Source organism: Rhipicephalus microplus, chromosome X (genome assembly GCF_043290135.1).
Source record: "Rhipicephalus microplus isolate Deutch F79 chromosome X, USDA_Rmic, whole genome shotgun sequence".
In the NCBI taxonomy this organism is placed as follows: domain Eukaryota; kingdom Metazoa; phylum Arthropoda; class Arachnida; order Ixodida; family Ixodidae; genus Rhipicephalus; species Rhipicephalus microplus.
Window position 1 is genome coordinate 483,033,680 of NC_134710.1, and position 22,071 is coordinate 483,055,750.

At 46.9% G+C, this 22,071-nt stretch overlaps 1 protein-coding gene across 4 annotated transcripts in view; it reads right to left on the reverse strand.

Annotated features, from left to right (window-relative positions):
• Mp (collagen XV/XVIII-type protein multiplexin) overlaps nucleotides 1–22,071 on the reverse strand; it is a 731,849-nt gene that overhangs the window by 210,706 nt on the left and 499,072 nt on the right. For all 4 annotated transcript variants that reach the window (XM_075880876.1, XM_075880875.1, XM_075880877.1 and 1 more), the window contains one exon: nucleotides 19,069–19,179. In XM_075880876.1, the coding sequence (XP_075736991.1) occupies nucleotides 19,069–19,179 (111 nt within the window). The remainder of the gene's footprint in view (nucleotides 1–19,068; nucleotides 19,180–22,071) is intronic.

Sequence of the window (22,071 nt, forward strand, 5' to 3'; positions counted from 1 at the left end):
TCGAACATTCGACAGCTGACGCGCGCGCATGCGCCGTCGCGCCGTCGCCCACTCTTCCAGCATCTGTGCATCCCTTCCTCCTCTACACACCACGCGCGCTTCACTCCTCCACCATCTGTGCACCCTTCCTCCTCTACACACCGCGTTCGACATCTACAATTCTCCTGATTCTCCAGTGGACGCGCATGTGGCGTCGCGCTTCGAGAACATTCAACAGCTGACAGTGCATGCGCCGTCGTGCTGTATATATACTCAAGGTCGGCGCTCGCTCGCTCAGTTGCCGCTCGTCGGTTGGTTTGTACGGCGCGTCGACGTCCAAGGTCGCGGTGAAATGAATTCCAATGAATCCACAAACACAATGATCGACGTCCCTTCGACCAGCGCCGCCCTTTCGCATACGTGTGTACGTGTTCACTCATTTAACACCCCCTCCTACAACCACGTTAACCAATTTAGCCATCGACCCAAGTAAGTCGCAATTTAACACCCTATTTCACAACCACGTTAACCAATTTAGTCATCGACCCAAGTAAGTCGCACTTTAACACCCCGTTAACCAATTATATGGTGCGCATCCTCCTCAGTGTTCCCCCGAGGGAAGCTGCGGGCAATTTTTTTTAAACGTTAGTCTTAACAGCAGAAGCGATTCTCCTCTTGGAAGGATTTGATACACTCTGGAATAACCAGATTCTAAAGCTCTGTGAGAGAGATGCGTAACTACCGTATAGTGTATATGAACTCTCTCAGAGACATGACTGTACTGTGGTGAGGGACTTTGTTCACTCTAAATCAGCCTGGAGGCTCTGAGTGTAGAGGAGAGAGAGGAGAAGCCAGCGTAGGCCATCAGATGCTGCCTGCGTCGACATTGCGAGACGAGAAAGAGGGAGCGTAGGGGAGCGAGGAGAGAGGACGCACATGCGCAGTGGAGCGTGGACACCACTGGATGAGGCCCCGTGATACGATGTTTTGCATCTGTAAAGAGCATCTGGCACAAAATGACATGCCCTACAACTTGTATTGTGATAGCACTTTCAGCTTGCTTTTTGCGTTGGTGTCGCCGTCATGTGCCGCACACACACGCACAGCTATATATATATATATATATATATATATATATATATATATATATATATATATATATAAGGGAAAGAAGTGTGTACCTAAAGGCTCGTTTTTCCGTGTTTTGACACAATAATAATGAGATCTAAGAGAGTGAGATCTAATGAGATGCCAAGGAGTGTACAGGGGAAGTTATTAGAACAAATGGAATGTAAATAAGAAGAAAGAAGAGTGGGTGAAAAAATAACCAGCCGTGTGAGCAGGAATATATATATATATATATATATATATATATATGTGTGTGTGTGTGTGTGTGTGTGTGTGTGTGTGTGTGTGTGTGTGTGTGTGTGTGTGTGTGTGTGTGTGTGTGTGTCGGTGTAACGGATGAGACATGGCGTCATTCAGAACACCAGTTTATTCTGACCCTTCGTCTTCCTCCCCTTCTTTTCCCCCATTCACTCGCGAAGCGTCACACGTTTCCCCCTCCCCCCACGAGAGCGTCAACTTATTGGGACAATAGTAGCGGCGCAATTTTTTGAAGTGCACAATGTCAGGAGTTCTGCTTAACGGTGCTACGCATTAGTCGATCTCACAGTTCACACGAGAGACTGCGAAGAATTGTGTAAGGTGCTTCCATGACCGAACTTAGCTTTCCTTTTTTCGGGTGCCAAGGTGTTTCGTAGAAGACCAATTCGCCCGTTTGGAGATCTCGTGGTAGGAATTTTTTGTCGTAGATGATCTTGTTCTTCTCACGGTAGGCAAGCGTGTTCTTTATTGCACTTTTCCGTGCTTCTTGCACACTCTTCATTGGTGCGTCTAAAATTGTGTCGTATGAAAGGATTCCACATATGACGTACGATGGTGGATATCGTGTTACTTCATGTGAGGTTCTGTTGTATTTATTGACGACATTTGAAAGATGTTTAATCCAAGACATCTGTGGCTGCTCATTCAATTTGCACTTTAGCCGGGTTACAATAGTCTGATTCGTACGTTTGTTCAAGCGATTACATTAAAGGTGTTGGGAGGACGTGAACAATAGGTCGACACCATTGCGTTTTAGGAACTGCTTGAGTTTTCGAGCTGTGAAAGCTTGTCCACGATCAGATAGGAACTTCTCGGGCTTTGCTAGAGCAAAGATGGTGGTGATGCGCGAAATGTATGCGTCACAAGTTTCCTTCTTGTGGGGATATGCCCTCACATACCGCGTAGCGCAGTTGATCACCAAGTGAAAAAACTTCTTTGTCGTGTTGTATCCTGAAAAGCCACCTATAATGTCCATTGCTAAAAGATCAAAGGGTTGTTCTGCAGGTGGTAATGACTCGAGAGATTTGTATCTCTTGGTTTTCGGCTTCTTGCAACGCTGACATATGTCACAGTGGCAGACGCAGGATGAAACGCCTGTGATGAATTCCGGCCAATAGTAGGATGATGACAACAAGCCCAGAGTTATCATTACTCCAACGTGTCCGAACTCACAGTGTGCTTTCTGCAGAAGGCCCAGTCGAAGCTTGAGAGGAACGTGGACTTTGCGAATTCCTTTACGTGTCACAATAGTTACCCCGTTTTCTGTTGTGTACTTGCAACGAGGTGGCCATCCTGGTAAGTTTGAAGTTCTGGTAACGAAAGGAGTTGAACCATAGGGCTCCGCTAAAATGCGTCCGCCTCGATGTTTTCGCTGCCTTTTTGATGTCGAATGTTGGCGCTCTGTAATGGAATAGTTGCGCTTAGTAGCTGTGAAGAGGCGGCTAGCGTAGGCGACAACTCGGTCATGTCCCCATAGGCGTTGGCCTAGGACGGCTCTGATCCCGTGACCACTAGCATTGGTTCGGACTTCTGTCGGAGCGGATGGGTCAAATTGAGCCAATATAGGTGGAGTTGTAAGTAGCCTAATTAGGTGAGAAAAAGTAGCAGCTTGGTCGGTACCCCACGTGAATTTGGCGTCTTTCTTCAGAAGCTCAGTGAGGGGTTGAATGATGGTTGCGAAATCTTTCACAAACCTTCTAAAATAAAGAGAAAGTCCTACAAAACACCGGACGCGTTTGACCGACTGGGATACAAGAAAACTGGTGAGTGCACGAATTTTCTCTGGGTCCGGCTGAACACCAGGCGCGCCAACAAGGTGGCCCAACACTGTATTTTGCAGGCGGCCGAAGTGGCACTTCAACGAGTTTAATTGAAGGCCTGCAGTGCAGATGATGTCGAGAATAGCTGACAACCGCTGAAGGTGGGTCTCAAATGATGAGGAACATACGACGGCATCGTCAAGGTAAGAAAGGCATGTTGATCATTTGAACCCTTGTAGCAGAGAGTCCATCATGCGCTCGAACGTGGCTGTGGTTTTGAATAGCCCAAACGGGATAACCTTGAACTGATAGAGGCCGTCTGGAGTTACAAATTCAGTCTTCTTTTGGTCTTTTTTTGTCGACAACAATCTGCCAGTAGCCGGACCGTAGGTCTATTGAAGAAAAATATCGGGCGCCGTGAAGACAATCGAGAGCATTATCGATGCGGTGTAAAGGGTAAACGTCTTTTTTCGTGATTCTATTGAGATGGCGGTTATCCACGCAGAAGCGCCACGTGCTATCTTTATTTTTAACGAGCACAACGGCCGACGCCCAAGGGCTCGACGAGGGTTTAATAATTTCTTTGGCTAGCATCATGGTGACTTCTTGCTGAATTACTTTACGCTCGGTGGTAGACACTCGGTATGGTCGCCGATAAATAGGGTAAAAATTACCTGTGTTAATGCGGTGCTTGACTAGTGAAGTGTGGCCGAGTGGATGGTTGTCTATGTGGAACATGTCGCAGTATGAAGCCAGAAGGGGACATAGCGTGGCTGGCTTCTCAGGTTCGAGGTCCGAGGTGAAAATGCAGCGTAAGGTCGCATCGAGGCACGTGGCATCCTGCGGGTGTCCTGGGTGATTGGGACATACCTCTGCCGCAAAACAAGTGACGTGGTCGTCAATTAAGGGTCTTAGCGTGGCGACCCAAATTTCGTGTGGAGCACTTGCTTTATGGAACCGAAATTGATATCAGGTAAATATGTTCGATTAAAGCCATGGTTATCACGGAGTGTGGGACAGTAATTTCACGTGCCATGAGAACATCAGGGATCAGCGTCACGATATAATTACCGAGTACTGGATAGGGTGCTGCCAATTCAACGAATCTGAGAGCTTTAGGTGATATCTAGAAGAAGTCAGTAGTGCACAGGCTGTTCGGGAGTTCAGGGTGAGAATCCGAGAGGAGATGTTCTAGGCAGAGAGTACCTGTGGCACAATCGATGAGGGCAGAATGCGTAGATAGGAAGTCCATGCCGAAGATTAGGTTGGTAGGGCAATTTTCAAGCACCGTAAATAAAACAGGGACATGGCGGCCTGCAACACTAACACGAGCGGTACACATTCCAGTGATGGATACAGTTCCACCATCAGTGACCCGGGGGGCTTTAATCGCTGCAGGCGTGAGAACTTTTTTGAGTAGGTGACACAGATGAGCACTCATTATGGACACTTGAGCTCCGTCATCAACTAACGCCGTCAAAAAAATACCGTCCACATACACCTCAATCAAGTTCGGATTAGTGGAGAGCGTCAACAGAGGATTTGGATCAGTCGCAATTGATGCAGCACTAGTTCCCAGAGCTGCATGATCTAGTTTTCCGTCCGAGGAGATCTGTAGTTGACCGGCGACGGATAGCAGCGTGGTTGGGGCGATGGGGAATGGCGACGTTGAGGTGGCGGCGAACAAGCGGTGGAGAAGCTGTTAGGGACGTCGGAAGATGGGTAGACAAAACTGGGTGAATACCGACGGGAGTCCTCATATAGGCGAGAAGAGAAAAATGGGCTCCAGATTGAGGGCGTCCAATTTTTACAGCAGTAGCGGGAGATATGGCCAACTCGGTGGCAGTAGAAGCAGATCGGTTTGTCGTCTGCAGTTCTCCATTCCGTCGGATTGCGGGATCACGGAAAAAATTGTGAGTCATGGCGTGGTACATTTATGATCGTTGGTCTGGAGGTGGATTGAGAGACAGAGCAGGGCACAGGAAAACCAAGCTTTGCAATTTCCTGCCTCACGGCGGCTTGAATAACAGAGACCACCGGAGGCGTTTGTGCGGCGCCATGGTCGAGCGGAAGTGAAGGAAATGGCACCAGACTTGACGTCTCAAACTTCCGTCAAACCATACGTGTCACGCTGTTCTGTATATGGGTGGTGCGGCATTGATATTGGTACAGGTTTATGTACCAGCCGAGTTTTGTAACCACCTAAATTAAGGCAGAACATGGCGGCTTTTGGCCATTTTGAAGCTGTGGCATTCCTTATTTATCATATATACGGCCGTGACCTTGGTGTACACGAGCAAGTTGAAGGCGTGGTCCACGATGCCCTTGAGTATGTGGCCCACCTTGTCACTCTCTGCCATTTGCTCGTCCACATTATGGCACAACGTGAGTACGTCATGTATTGCTCGTCCACATTATGGCACAACGTGAGTACGTCATGAAAAGGCAGACCACACAGGTCTGCCTTTTCGTCGCAAGTATCGGCGCCAAACCGGTCTTTGGAGCGGATGAATACGCCTGCGCAACTCAGGTAGGCGTGTGCACGAGTTCAACGAGTCGAGAAGATTACCACATCGAATACATCGGCTATCAACCATTGCTGCTGCCCCAACAACCACAGCTGCGCAGCCTCAGTCTTCTGCACTGGGGTCTTCCAGCGACTGTGACGTCAACGGTCCAACCTATAAAGAATCAACCGTGGCTGCAGTTCACCAGTGGGCGTGGCGAGGCGGCGGGAACCATGTCGCTCATCCAGAAATTTTTGTTCACCACACAGGTTAGTGAAACCGTGTCGACACTTCGCTGCGATGATCCAATGCTGATTATTTTGCCGTGCCCACGGTCCTGTGTCTTGTATGTTCAAAACTGCTTGCGTATATGTCTGCTTCTTCTTTGTGGGGACGTGGAAGAGAACCCAGGTCCTACCGTTGAGGAAAGGTTCGCGAAAATTCAGAGTGGCCAGAAAACCATCTTAAAAGAGCTTACTGATGTTCGAGAACGACTAACAATGACTGAAAATACTGTTGCGAATTTCGACACTCGATGGAATGATCTCGACAAACTGCTCCTTGAAATTCGGGAGAAAACTTTGCAAATTGACACACTACAGACAAAGGTATCAAATCTCGAACGGGTCATTGAGCAACAGTCTCAGAAACTTGTCGATTTGGAAGACCGAAGCCGCCGTTCCAACCTTGTCGTCTTCGGCGTTGAAGAGGACAGCGAAGAAAACGATGAAAGCTTAAGAAGAAAGGTTATAGACGGCATTTTCGAACAGAAGCTTAAACAGAAGTGCAGCTCTGTCGCTAGCATCCATCGCATTGGAAGGCCTGGTGCCACTAAAAGGCCAGTTATTGTTTACTTTCAAGATTTTCTTGAGAAAGAGACAATTTTGCGCCGTACGAAGAACTTGAAAGGCACAGACATATTTGTGCAAAACGATTTTAGCAGAGCTACGCTGCGCAAGCGTAAGCTTTTGTGGAAATCAGCGAAGGATGATGAAGCGAACGGCAAGGGAGCGTATCTTATTCATGATAAGCTGAAACTTGATGGGACCCTTTATGCGTGGGATGATTCCAAGAACTGCCATGTTATCATTAATGCTCCTAGGTCACGGAAAACCAATTGACAGGTACATCAGCGTGACTCGAGGCAGCTGCGTGTCCTAAATGCAAATTTCCGCAGTGTTGTAAATAAAATTGATAAACTGGAAGATCTGCTTCTGAAATACGACCCGCATGTAGCAATCATAACAGAAACTTGGCTTCACGAGGGGATCACGGATGATATGCTAATCGGTCCCTCGCACCAGATATTTTGCCGCGATCGCGTTTTCCGCGGTGGTGGGGTAGTGATAATATTGAAGAGCACGTTTTCTGCTACATTGTTGCCCCAAATTGATGAACATGAAAGTTTATTTCTAAAAGTCAACTGCTGGGGCCACATTCTTACAGTGTGCGCTGCGTATCGTTCGCCCTCATCGCCATCTCAGTACTTATCTTCTCTGTACAGATACATGTCTTCCCTGGTTCATAAAAAAGTTATAATGGCAGGTGACTTTAATTTACTGTTAATCGACTGGTCTCGAAAAAATGTTACTGATTTGCTCGATTGCCCATTGGTAGATATAATGCTAGCATGCGATTTACAACAAGTAGTACGCACCATCACGCATGAACATGGTGACAGCGGCTCAATAATTGACCTTGTTTTCGTAAGCAACGCATTTAGCGAGTATGAATTAAGTTTGAAGCCGGGAGTATCGGACCATAAAATAGTACTTCTTACATGCGATTTTGATAAGTGTGTACCTAATGGGCCTGTACTCAAACAATCAAAGATTTTACGCGTGCTGATGATCAATCCGTACTTGACAAACTGTGGGAGCTTGTTGACAATATTTCTGATACTGATCCACGAATGCTTTGGGAAACATTGAAGATAACTGTGAAGGACTGTATTGACAAGCACGTTCCCTTACGCCGCATCAAGTCACGGCGCAAAAGTTCCTGGATTGATCGGAACGTAATACACTTAAAAAGAAGACTAAAACGCGCAACAAAAAAACAGGTCGTAAGTGTTCAGCAGATACAGACGCTGCAGACTGAGCTCTCAACAGCTCTGGCGACTTCTAGAGACAAATATTTTGGAATAACGCTGCCAAACTTCATCAAAGAAAGCCCGGAAAATTTTTGGCGTTATCTAGCCTCCAAAAGTGGTAAACTAGAACAAATCCAACATAATGATTCTCTTATTACCGATGCCCGTTTAGTGGCCGACAAGGCAAACGACTACTTCCATTCAGTATTTTCCGCACCGCACGATGACAGTTATCCCTTGGTTCCTACAGCCTGCCCTCCTGAAGATTTTATATGTCAAAACGGCGTGTTATCACTGTTGGTCAGTGTGCGAGACAAGTCATCTAGTGGACCAGATGGCATACCCAACGCATTCTTGCTCAGATACGCCGAACCAATATCTCGCATTTTAACTGAAATTTTTTGTTTGTCCTTAGCGTCTGCCATTTCGCCTTATGACTGGCTAGTTGCTCGCATATTGGCCACACACAAGAAGGACGATCGATTACGGATAGAAAGCTACCGCCCGATCTCTTTAACGTCTACATGCTGTAAATTGATGGAGCACATTTTTGCTCACTACATAACAGACTTTCTTGAACGTAACGGCTTACTTTCCGAATTTCAACACGGTTTCCGTAAAGGGCTATCGACGCACACACAGCTGATAGCTACGGTACACGAGAGTGCCTCTGCCCTTGATTCGGCCAGCCAGATTGACTTAGTATTCCTCGACTTCAGCAAAACATTCGATCGTGTGCCTCATGGTAAGCTTATAGGCAAACTGCTAAACATTGGTATACCCGATTTTCTTGTTAACTGGAATAAATCTTATCTTTCCAACTGGACCCAATATGTGGAGATCTCTGGGTGCTCGTCAGGCGCATTACCTGTCTTATCGGGTGTTCCACAGGGAAGCGTCTTGGGCCCAATTCTCTTTTTAACTTATGTAATCGATATAAATTCAATTGTCTCGTCTGATGTTCAAATACGATTATTTGCAGATGATTGCATAATTTTTAGAAAAATTACATGTACTGAGGATCAAATATTCTTAAATGACAGCTTGACACGTGTTGGCCAATGATGCACGTCGTGGTCTATGAAGTTACACTCGGACAAGACTGTTCTACTGCGAATCACAAATAAAAGGGAGCCGCTTAAGTTTTCTTACTGTATTGATAGAGTGACTGTTAAAGAAAACCCGGAATACGAATATCTAGGGGTGACATTTACCGATACGTTATCGTGGTCTATGCACATTGAAAATACCTGCGCAGCTGCCATGCGCAGGCTTGGGTTCATAAGGCACAAACTTAAAGCTGCCCCTACAGAAGCGAAACTGTTGGCTTATAAGACCTTAGTGTTACCTAAGCTTGAATACGCCAACAATGTTTGGGACCCCTTTTCTAAGAAAGACAAGCAAAAGCTAGAAATGGTGCAGCGCCGGGCAGTGCGTTTTATTTTCAACAAGTACAGATCCACTGATTCCCCATCTTCGTTGATGGTGCAAAATGGAACTTCAACTTTAGAGCTGCGACGTAAACTAGCCCGCCTAAAATTTTTGTTTTCGCTTTTTCATGGCCACCTGAAGCTTAACGCAAACCCTTATGTCAAGCCGTTCTTACCTCGAGCATCGAGACATCGACACTCACACAATCTTCTTCCTTACAAAGCTCGCACAAATCTATTCGAATACTCTTTCTTCCCGCGGGCAATTGCGGATTGGAATGCATTACCGAGTTCGGTTTTCTCTGCACGAACTGTGGCCGCTTTTTCAGCGAAGGTGTTTGCTGCCCTAGAATAATTATCGTCTTTGTTTCAGAGGTTTGCTGACTGATTGCTGGTGCTTTTCTAGTTTTTGTGTAGCTCTCGAACGGTTGAGGATGTTTTAGTCGTGGGTTTTCATTGTTTGTTAGGAAAAGTGCGTATTTGTCTGATTTTTTTTTAAAGTTGAGAAATGTAGGGTGGCCCTTGAATGTACGAGCTCTACTGTATAATGGTTTTGTTTGCTTGACCTAGAGACAGTGTGATCGTTGCAACTTTCTAGTTTACAATGAGTTTTGCACTGTGCTTTGTTTTTTTTTACCTGAAAATTTGTGTATAAATGTATGTGTGTATTTGTTTATATATCTATACTGTTCGTGTGTATGGCCAAAACATGCTAATTGATATGTATTCACCGCTACCATGCGATACATGTAACTTTCCCATCTGCCCTTCTGTTTGGTCCTTATAGGACTGCAGTATGTAATAAAAAAATAAAAATAAATAAATTAAAAATAAACTTTTGTGTAGAACACGCAAAAACAAGCACTAAAATACACACTTTATATATATATATATATATATATATATATATATATATATATATATTGCCGCGAGGCGTATTGCGGATAGTGTTGCGCATGCCGATACCGGCGGCACGCGGCCTTATCGTGGTCCAGGATGCACCGCGATTCATCTGCGAAAATCATGGCCCGCACGTCGCCCATTCGTGGATTACGAGATAGCGCCAGACGCTACGGCGACTGTATCTCGGATGGTGAACGCGCCTTGCGATCCAGTGGGACATTCTGTTCCCCGACAACCGTCGAACACGCTGTTCGCCACCCACTAAGCCGATGTGTCTGTTTTCCTTTAGTGGGCGCAAGTCCGCCAAATAAACGGATATCCTTCTATTTCTACTAGCCTCCCGGTCTCCTGTCTTCGGGCTACCCTCACCCTTACGTGACATCTGGTGGAGGTGCGGGGTATGCACAAAAAGGACCTTAAAACAGCCACTGCAGAGAACGAGGACGCTGAAGACACAGATACTCGAAGCAGTCGCCGCCTCCGAAACCTGCCACCTGAGCTGGGACCGCTACCGAACCCCACGCGACCACGAAAGGACGCTTCCACAGCCACCATGAGCACCCCGCAATCGCCTACCCCTGTCATGATGCAGCAGCCGCGGGTGCCCCCAACTTTCCATGGTTATGCCGCTGAAGACCCAGAAGAATGGCTCGACCAATTCGAGCGCGTGGCTACCATAAACAGGTGGGATGAAGAAATGAAGCTGCAATACGTTTACTTTTCCCTGGACGGCCCCGCCAAAACGTGGTATGAAAACCATGAGACCACACTGACCACCTGGAAATTTCTGAAGAATGAGTTGCTCAGGACCTTCACCAGCATCATGCGAAAAGAAAAGGCCCAGCTGCTGCTTGAATCGAGGACCCAACAGCCCAATTAGACCGTAAACATGTACGTCGAAGAAATGAAGCGTCTTTTTAGGCAAGCGCACCAAGACATTACCGAAGACAAAAAGGTTGGATACCTAATGCGAGGGGTGAAAGAGTCGCTTTTCGCCGGTCTCATAAGAAACCCTCCTAAAACAGTCGCCGAATTTACTGAAGAAGCGCACACCATAGAAAGGACCCTGGACGCCCGGACTCGGCAATACAACCGCCCGTTTCAGCTCAGCTCGCTCTACTCGGAACCGATTCGAGGTTGCGGGAAGCTGCAGGAAGCTATTCGAGAAGTGGTTAAAGAAGAACTACGCCGATTGCTACCTCCTACCCCCCAGCCCCCCCAAGGAGCATCTGTCTTGGACATAGTGCGTGATGAAGTCCAGCAGGCACTTGGCTCTTCATCAGCGACGACTCGAACAGAGGCCAAAGCAATGACTTACGCCGCTGCAGTGAACACTAGGCCACCCCGACGAAACGAGCCCAGTCCTCGACGGTACGCTGCAGCCCCAAGTAGCCGTCCGCCCTACCCCGCCCACCCTACATACGAGAGGCGCCCGAGCCAAAGAAAATGCGACACCTGGAGAACTCCCGACGACCGTCCCCTACGCTTTCACTGCGGTGAGGCCGGCCACATTCTTCGACACTGCCCCTACAGGCGGATGGGACTGCATGGCTTCTCATCTCGGGCACCACGGCCACGCCCTGGACAACGACCTCCGGCAATCGAAGACTACTTGCGCCATACAGAGTACTTGTCCAGCCGTTCTCAATCACCGCCATCCCCACGCTTCACGTCACCGAACCGCAGCAACAACGAACGAAAAAAGTCCCCAAGCCCCCGTAGGGGAAACTAAAACCAGCAACCTTTGGAGGTGAGGTTGCTTCAAGAGGAAAAGCCGAAGACCCTCCACCGACGACCATATATGACGACAGCACATCATCTACGACGACGACAACGCACAACAACCCAAGCCGCGAGACGAAGCAAAACGAAGCAATAAGACGAAGCCGTGACCCGAACCCAAAACCAACGCACAACTCCAGCCCACGTGCCACCGATTTTGAAGTATCTATCGACGGCCACCCGGTAACTGCCTTGATTGACACAGGAGCTGACTACTCGGTCATCAGCGGGCCATTGACAGCACAACTGAAGAAGGTTAAGACGGCTTGAGACGGCCCGCAGATCCATCCGCCCAGCGGGAGGCCACCTCCTCACCCCATCGCGGCGATGTACTGCAAGGGTGACATTCGATGATCACACATACCTTGCCACTTTCTTGGTGCTCCCACAGTGCTCCCGTGACGTCATTCTCGGCATGGAATTCTTGACTCAACATCACGCGGTTATCGACCTGGCATCCAGATCCATCAAACTTTCCTTGGGTGAAGCCATAAATTCATACTCGGCACCACATAATCGCGCAGCCCTCCGTGTGCTCGAAAATGACGTGACGCTGTTATTGAACATCACGCGGTTATTGACCTCGCGTCCAGATCTATCAAACTTTCCTCGGATGAAGCTATAAATTCATACTCGGCACCACATAATCGCGCAGCCCTCCGTGTGCTCGAGAATGACGTGAGCGTCCCACCCCGATCAACGACCCTTATCCCCGTAACCACTGGTACTGCCGAAAATGCCCATGGCGTCGTTGAAGGTAACATACAGCTTTTGCTTGGCCGTGATATCGCAATCGCAAGAGGCATTGCAGACTTCCGGAATGGACAGGGCCCAGTGCTGCTAACAAATTTCAGCCAAGAACACCGTCACCTGGCCAAAGGCACGACCATTGCCTTTCTCGATGAAATCGCGGAAGTCAGTGACACCTTCGCCCTTTCGAATCCAGTGACCATCACCCCACAGACCCACAACTCGCAGCTGTCATTCGACATTAACCCTTCCTTGCCCTAATGCAAGCAGCAACTGCTCCAGAACCTCCTTCGACGTTATGACGACTGTTTCGCCACTTCTTCACAGGTCCTACACACTTCTCTGGCAAAGCATTGAATCATAAAACAAGAAGACATCCACCCTCTCCATCAAAGCCCTTATCGTGTGTCAGCACGTGAACGTCAGGCCATCCGAGAGCAAGTTGAGGAAATGGTACACGACGATGTAATTCAGCCATCGAAAAGCCCATGGGCAGCACCAGTTGTCCTTGTCAAAAAGAAAGACTCTTCGGTTTTGCGTCGATTACTGACGGTTGAATAGTGTAACCAAGAAGGACGTGTACCCTTTACCAAGGATCGACGATACCCTAGATCGTCTTAGTGATGCAAGGTACTTCTCGTCCATTGATCTGAAGACAGGGTATTGGCAAAGTCAGGTTGATGAAAGAGACCGAGAAAAGACCGCCTTCATCACGCCGGATGGATTGTATGAGTTCAAAGTGATGCCATTTGGACTTTGTTCTGCTCCAGCAACCTTCCAGCGTCTAATGGACACAGTACTGGCAGGTCTCAAGTGGCAAATATGTCTCGTATACCTGGACGATGTGGTCATCTTCGCCTCCAACTTTAGTGACCACCTGACAAGGCTCCGGACGGTACTGGACGCAATTAGGTCATCAGGGCTGACACTGAAGCAAGAAAAATGCCATTTTGCCTATGAAGAACTACAGTTCCTTGGCCATGTTATAAGCAAAGATGGTGTAAGACTAGATCCCGAGAACACAGCCGCTATCACACAGTTTCATCAGCCACAAGATAAGAGAGCAGTGCGCCGATTCTTAGGACTGTGCGCCTATTACCGGCGGTTCGTCATAAACTTCTCATACATTGCTGACCATTTGACGCAGCTCACCAAGTCAGACGCCCCTTTCAAATGGAAAGCTGCGCAGCGTGAGGCATTCAAAGAACTTCAACAACGTTTACAGTCGCCGCCTGTGCTGGGTCACTTTGATGAAAATGCCGAAACTGAGATACATACAGACGCCAGCAGCATCGGCTTAGGTGCCGTTCTCGTTCAGAAGCACAAGGGCTGCGAGCGCGTCATCGCGTATGCAAGCCGCTCACTGTCGAAAGCGGAAGTGAGCTGTTCCACGTCTGAGAAGGAGTGTCTTGCGATAGTATGGGCCACCTCAAAATTCCGCCCATACTTGTATGGCAGACCCTTCAAGGTCGTAACGGACCATCATGCGTTGTGCTGGTTGGCCAGTTTGAAACACCCTTCTGGCCGCCTCGCTCGATGGAGCCTACGGCTTCAGGAGTTTGACATGAAGGTAGTCTACACGTCTGGTCATAAGCACTCCGACGCAGACTGCCTCTCAAGAGCCCCTGTCGGCGCACCACCAAGCCATAAAGACGACGATGCCTTTCTTGGGCCTAACAGCAGCAGCACCTTTGCATTACAGCAGCGCTCAGACCCGATCCTACAACAGTTGATCAACTACATTGAAGGAAAGGCCTCCATACCGCCTGCACTGTTCAAGCGTGGGATATCCTCCTTCTGTGTGCAAAACGAGGTGGTAGTTAAAAAGAACTTCGCACCGAATAAGGCAGCTTACCTTCTTGTCGTCCCAAGCAGCCTCAGAGAAGAAATTTTACAAGCGTTACATGACGAACACACTGCAGGCCACCTCGGTTTTACACGCACACTCCACAAAATTCAAGAACGATACTACTGGCCCCGCCTCTCCTCAGATGTTGCGCGGTACGTGAAGAGTTGCCGTTGGTGTCAGTGCCGGAAGAGACCTCCAACAAAATCAGCTGGATTTCTCAAGCCAATTTAACCCCCGTCGAGACCATTCCAACAGATTGGTATGGACCTGCTTGGAACGTTCCCCACATCAACATCCGGTAACAAGTGGATCATAGTGGCCACTGATTACCTTACACAATACGCTGAAGCTAACGCCCTTCCGAACGGCACAGCCGTAGAAGTTGCCAAATTTTTTGTCGAATCAATTCTCCTCCGTAATGGCGCACCTATGATACTAATAACAGACAGGGGAACGGCGTTTACGACTGATCTTACTCAGGCAATCTTACATTACAGTCATACAGATCACCGAAGAACAACTGCGTAAAATACGCAGAAAAACGGTCTCACGGACGCTTGAACAAGACCGTTGCCGATATGCTCGCTATGTACGTGGACACAGAACACAAGACCTGGGACTTAATTCTGCCTTACGTGGTCTTCGCCTGCAACACCGTGGTGCAGGAGACCACTAAAATGACACCATTTAATCTCGTCCATGGGAGGGATGCCGTTACTACCCTGGACGCCATGCTGCCTAGTGTCACCGATGAAAACAACCTAGACGTGGCCGCCTACTTTCAGCGTGCAGAAGAAGCCTGGCAGCTTGCTCGTCTGCGCATAAAAGACCAACAGCGAAACGACGCAAGACGCTACAACCTGCGGAGACGCGATTTAACATACAGGCCAGGTGAGAGAGTCTGGGTTTGGACGCCCATTCGCCACCAAGAAATAAGTGAAAAACTCATGCGCCGTTATTTCGGCCCATACAAAGTCATGCGTCAAGTGGGTGAAGTGGACTATGAAGTGGTCCCTGATGAGGCTAGCTCATCCCAACGACGCCGCGCACGACAAGAAGTGGTACACGTCGCCCGTTTGAAGCCCTATCATGCGCGCTAAAGGAGGCTCCCTGTTTGCATCTCTTGTTTTGTTTATGTGTGCGTGATTCGTGCTTATTTGACATTTACGTTCACACAGGCTGTCCTTTTGTTTTGGTTTTATTTTAAACGTAGCATCGTGTCGATGCTTACGTTGAGGAGGGGAGCAATGCCGCGAGGCGTATTGCGGATAGTGTTGCGCATGCCGATACCGCCGGCACGCGGCCTTATTGTGGTCCAGGATGCACCAAGATTCATTTGCGAAAATCATGGCCCGCACGTCGCCCATTCGTGGATTACGAGATAGCGCCAGACGCTACGGCGACTGTATCTCGAATGGTGAACGCGCCTTGCGATCCAGTGGGACATTCCGTTCCCCGGCGGCCGTCGAACACGCTTTTCGCCACTCGCTAAGCCGATGTGTCTGTTTTCCTTTAGTGGGCGCAAGTCCGCCAAATAAACGGATCTCCTTCTATTTCTACTAGCCTCCCGGTCTCCTGTCTTCAGGCTACCCTCACTCTTACGTGACAATATATATATATATATATATATATTAGTAGTAGTAGTAGTAGTATTTTTATTTACAGTAAGCCGGATACAGAGCTCACTGCAGGGGCAAAGGGCTAAAGGCGAACAGCCTGACAAAGGCCCTTGTCCCTCTGCAGTCTATGACAGTGCAAAGCTCAGACATCAGCACTGACAAACAATATATATATTCAATACATTGGTTTCAAGCAACCTGAAATTGTAAACACAAAATTCAAACATAAATAGCATAAGAAGTTTACATAACACATTTTAATAATTAGAGGTCACTCTCGTTAAAATTCACAACTAAGCAATATCAATGAAACAACTCAAAAACATACACAAAATGCATGCGGATACAATGAATTCCACTGTATACACTCGTATAATTGACATAGAAGTTTATGAACAATTTAAGCATTTGCAGAGGCATGAGACTCCATTACGTAGTTTCGATAGTGTAGACCGGTGGTTATGAATAAGTTCTTTGTTTCTTGAAAGTCGCACTACTAGCCCTAAAGTTCAATTGATCTGCAAGGGTATTTAAAACCTGAGGTACCTGGTAAGCAATACTTTGTTTTCCATATTGGGTTCTTGTTCTAGGAGCTCGTTTCTTTTGTTCTCGCAGACTGTAGTGTGGTCTTCCGGTGCAACTTTCTTCATATAGCTTAGTCTTTTGTATTAACTGAAGTAATTTAAAATGATACAATTGATCAATTCTGAGTATGGAATATATATATATATATATATATATATATATATATATTGACGTCAGTGACGAAGGCTGGCCCACCAGCCGAAACGTATGTGAATAATAAAAGTGTTTCTTCGTTAGTCGTGCTTTTTCGCTTCCGTTATATATATATATATATATATATATATATATATATATATATGAGTCATTTTTTATCAAGTCTATGTCGTAATTTTTTTCACCATCTCTGAACACTGAACATGCTGAAAAAGAGGGTGCTGGTATACAGGGATTCCCACATAACTTGAGCCAAGAATTTGAAAATGAAAGACACTTCAGTGGCGAATCGAACCAAACGCCTACTACTCGCACTAACCTGTAGGTACTCAGGCTATTTTTTTTGTTTCTCCCCTTACTAAATATTTCTTACTTTAATTACCTCTTTTTTTTTAATTATGGGCTCGAAGAACCTACGACAAAATTGTTTTTGTACGATGCGTCTAGCGCTGTTATTTTTAACGCGTTAAAAAGAAAGCCTATAGCAGCACTATTGCAGTACGCTCGCGGCCAGTCGCACGGCTTCTTTTCACGTTTTGCGGGCTTTTTTTACAATGTGGAAAAAATAACAGCACGAGACGTATCGTACAAGAAACAATTTAGTCAGTGGTTTCTGAATGTGCTCTACCTTTCAGTCTTCACACTTTGGGTTTCCTGCCGACAATTGAAAATTTACGTGCTTAGGAGTTGTCAATGAATTATTTTGGGCAGAAATAAAAAATAGCCTGAGCGCCTACAGGCTACTGCAAGTAGTATGGGTTTGGTTCGATTCGCCTCCTAAGTGCCTTTCACTTTCAAATTCTTAGCTCAAGTTATGTGGGACACACTGTATATGAATGTGAGAAGTAGGTACTATGGCGTTATATGTCGCGAAAAAAAAATTTGTGTGGCCTAAAGGGCACTTGAAACTTTGGGCGGCCAATTTATCTGTTTCGCGCAAAATAATTCATATAGCTTGACTGATACGAGCGATTGCTACGAAAAAAAAATTCTTCCTTATGTCGAAGCACTTCTTTTTCGTGACTATAATAATTTATATTTTGCTTGAACTTGATTTTTCGTCTTGGAAAAACATTGCGAAATGCTGCATGTTTAGCGTTTTTTTTACAAAAAGTACACAATGTTTTGCCAATTCATTTTTACATTTTCTGCCTAACATGTGCCCATATCAACTGATTAAAATACTTCCGGAGCGAAAAACGCAAAAATGTGGCCAGAGTATTCTCACAAAGCAGGAAAAGTAGCATTTTTACTCACATTGCCCCTCTGTTTTTCAATTGTAGCGGTTCAAGTAAAAATATTGCTTGTATATTTTTGCATTGTATACTTTATTGTAGGACATAGAGGAAGTTTCAAAAAAGTAGTTTTTTTTTGTTTGAAGCGAGAAAAATGTTTCTGTCTGAAGAACGTCAAGAAATTACAAAGCTCGCTTTTGCCTCGCCTTCACTGCATAGTATGTCAGCGCGTGGTCCTATTGGAGGCTACTCTGAAGCGAATAATGCACGTCATATACCTGCCTGCCACTTTTTTTACTGATATAGCCGCGTAAAAATTTAAAAAAAGACAATAGAGGTAAAACTATGCAATGGTGCCTTCCACTTAGACCTTCAAACAGCAGGTTCTATACAACCACTTCATAATCCAGAGGGGCAGAATCGAAGCCTGCGAAACAGTATTAGTACGTTGTATTTGGCTGCTGATGAAAAATTGACATGGTCCTAATAGTAATGAACGCGATAATTAGAGTACAGATATAGTTTGCCTAAGTTTTTCTAATGATGTTTCAGGAGTAGGTAGGTCAATGGTGATCGTTTAACCCTTGTGTGCACCATGAAATGATGTATCCTAGGTGCACATGTTAGACATCATTCGATATCATACCCATAAATGATACTTCAGTTACAAATTCTTGAGGGATATGAAAATTTTTATCCCGCTTTTTATCATTGGTCCGAAGGTGCTGACAATGATTTAATTAAAAGCCAGTTTAGTAATGGTGATGTGTTTTTAATATTTTCAACACACTAGGACCGATAAAAAATCTTGATGACAAGTTTAAATGACAAACGGAAATGACGAAACTAAGTGTCATTGAGGGGCACGATATCAAATTATCTCCAATGTGGCCTAGTATGCATCATTTCATCACGCACACTACGCACATATAAAGACATATACCACGTGAATATGCACGTGAATAGCTTTCCCTCGAACAACACTTATAGTTATGCCACTTTGCTTCATGACGGGATGTAATGAAGGCATACAATCACCTCCAAAATGACAATCTTCCCTTCAAACTCCTGGTAGTGAACAAGACCCGGTTCACCGCGATCCCCTTTGGAGCCAGGCACGCCAGGAATGCCGTCCAGGCCAGGCTCGCCCTGAAAAAACAAGCCCTTGCTTCAGCCACAAGCACAGAAGAAATACAACACAGGGACGTTTGAAGGCAACCGGATATAAATTTACCGACCTCAACTCTATGCATGTAGTGCAATACATAGCAGAGTGCGAAACAGCCCCCCCCCCCTCCAACACTTCAAAGATATTTTAGCGTTAGCTACACTGGCAAAGCCAAAGAGGTTCTCTTGCACGTACAAGAACCGTGCTTTGAATGAGTGTGAAGCCGTGACTGCGCGCGACTTGCCTGTCTGTGCATTCCAGAGCAGAGACGTTATAGCCGCGGCAGACGCATTTTCATCCAACCCCATGACTCGTGAACCTCCTGCCACGCTGCTCTTTTCGGTCTCATCTGCCACGGCACTACACACATATAGCGGGGTGTTTGCCAGTATGGCATAGCCATGACGAAGGGGAGCGAAATGGTTGTTCTGGGAGAAGAGCGGAAAATCTTAAAGGAGCAGTGACACCAAATTTCAAACTCGAGATCTGGCGTTCACTCGATTGCTTGGTATGCATGATTATTTAGCAATGTACGAATGATGTTCGTTTCTTAGAGGTTATTTTATTTCGAGCGCAAAGAGTATCCGGACGCTCCACGGCACGTTCCCGGCCACACGGCATCGAGAGTATTTTGACGTGTGTCAGCAAACGTCTAGCCCACGTCTCAGGCACTGAGTGACGATCAGTGAGCAGCAATCACATCAACTCTTTCAGTGTTGTAATCGTAATGACTACATGTGGTACCGTGTGGCAGCGACGCCTGTCTGCCTGGCAACGGCTTCACTCTGCGTTGTTTTTTTTTTTGTTAGTGCAGTGTGTTCGTGTTAATCCAGCGTTTTCACTGTGCCGCTTCAGGTGATTTTTCATAGAGTCGTGAGCGCGAATGTGATTAGTTAGTCATACGGTCATCGCGAACAACTAACATACACGCATCGCTCATATGTTTGCCAGCCAGCGTGGCGCAAGCATAAGTCTCCTGCTGCTTCGTCACTGCTATGTCCAGCGTAGATTTCTGAGTCACTGCTCAGAAGAGGAGCAAGCCGAAAATGATTCGCCATGCCACGAATCTCCGCGATTTTATATTCGTCAGTGTTTTTATCGGCTCTTATGGACGCTGATGACGGCAGTGTTGACAATGGAGGAGGCATGCCTATACATGTGTGCACCGAGCAGACGAAATGTCAACTGAAACTTGCGTCACCATTTCGTTTGGCCACGTGATCAGACAGGGAGAAACCACGGGAGGTGACCGCTTGGCAGCGTTTGAATGGGGTTTGATACTGTTCATACTAATCAATATTGATTTGATTTGATTGATATGTGGGGTTTAACGTCCCAAAACCACTATATGATTATGAGGGACGCCGTAGTGGAGGGCTCCGGAAATTTAGACCACTTGGGGTTCTTTAACGTGCACCCAAATCTGAGCACACGGGCCTACAACATTTCCGCCTCCATCGGAAATGCAGCCGCCACAGCCGGGATTCGAACCCGCGCCCTGCGGGTCAGCAGCCGAGTACCTTAGCCACTAGACCACCGCGGCGGGGCATACTAATCAATATTACATATAAAAATGTGTACCTCTGTTGCATCATTACAACTGAATTGGGGCTAGGAGATTGATGTCTACGTATTGACGCAAAGAAACGCGACATGCGTGAAGTTTATATCGCTGCCCCTTTAACTCATTGGATCCTGAAGTGGTTACCTAGTAATTACCTAGTAATGAGCGGTTGAACGTAGAAAGAACGAACAGAAGAAGGCTTAACACGAGACATTGGAGGAAAGGAAGGAACGTCTAGCAAAGCGGCGTCGCCTTTGACTATGAGGTGGAACTTGGTGAAAGCACCAGTGTGACTCGGACTTGCGAGACTGACTTCGTAAACACCACGTATAGATAGACTGCGGTAATTAAGACTAGACGCGGTGGTAATTAAGACTAGACGCGGGTAATTAGTACCATGCATGAAACGTTGATATTAGCGACGCGCCCTTATTTTATGTAGGCTATACGTCTATTTGGCATAGCCGTGCTAAGCCACTTCTAGATTTTTTAGGGGTGAAGCTCCTTATGGTCTAGGACAATGCCTCTCTCCAGCTTACCGAGTAGCATCTCCCTTATCATACCATAGAGGGTGCTGTCCCATACAGATGCATGCAAACTGCAGTTGTGTGATGATATACTAGATGGCGCTGTATGCATTCTGTGTCATCATCGCCATTTCTCGTCTAGTTTCCCAGAAGGCACTGTCCCTTAGATATGTGTGCAATACGGCCGTTTGGTAAATGGAGGCTAGGTGGCGTTGGAGGTACTGCTGCTCTAGGGTGCCTCGATGCGCATCCGGGCGCTCTACGGAACGGGCATCGAGGCTCTCTACGCTGCTCTCTGATTGGCTGCTGCGCGGGCTGCACCGGGCTCTGCCGGCGTGCCCATTATCTCTCCTTCTCTTGGATCGTCGCCATACGTGTTGTATTGTAAGTGCGGTGGCGGGCGCATCCCGAGACGGTGCACGCCAAGGAACCCGCTGCGAAACGGGCTCAACGAGAAGCAGACCCCGGAATGCAAAATCGGCAAGCGGTGTGGTTCTCAAAGTTTTTTCAGGCGAAGTTCGCGGAGGATTCATGGTGTAACCAAAAACCTCCGGAGCTTCACCCTACCTCACCAGCGTACACTCCGTGGAGATGCTGGTATTTTTTTTCTTGAGATTATCAGCCACATCCACCGCTACCCTATTGAAAATCCTGGGTTGGTGGATGCTGGAATCGTTGGTGGATATGGTGGAAAGAATAGTGGATATGGTAGAAATATTAGTGGATATGGTGAAAACTGTAGTGGGCGTAATGGCTGATGACGGCGAAAGTGGAAAAAACGA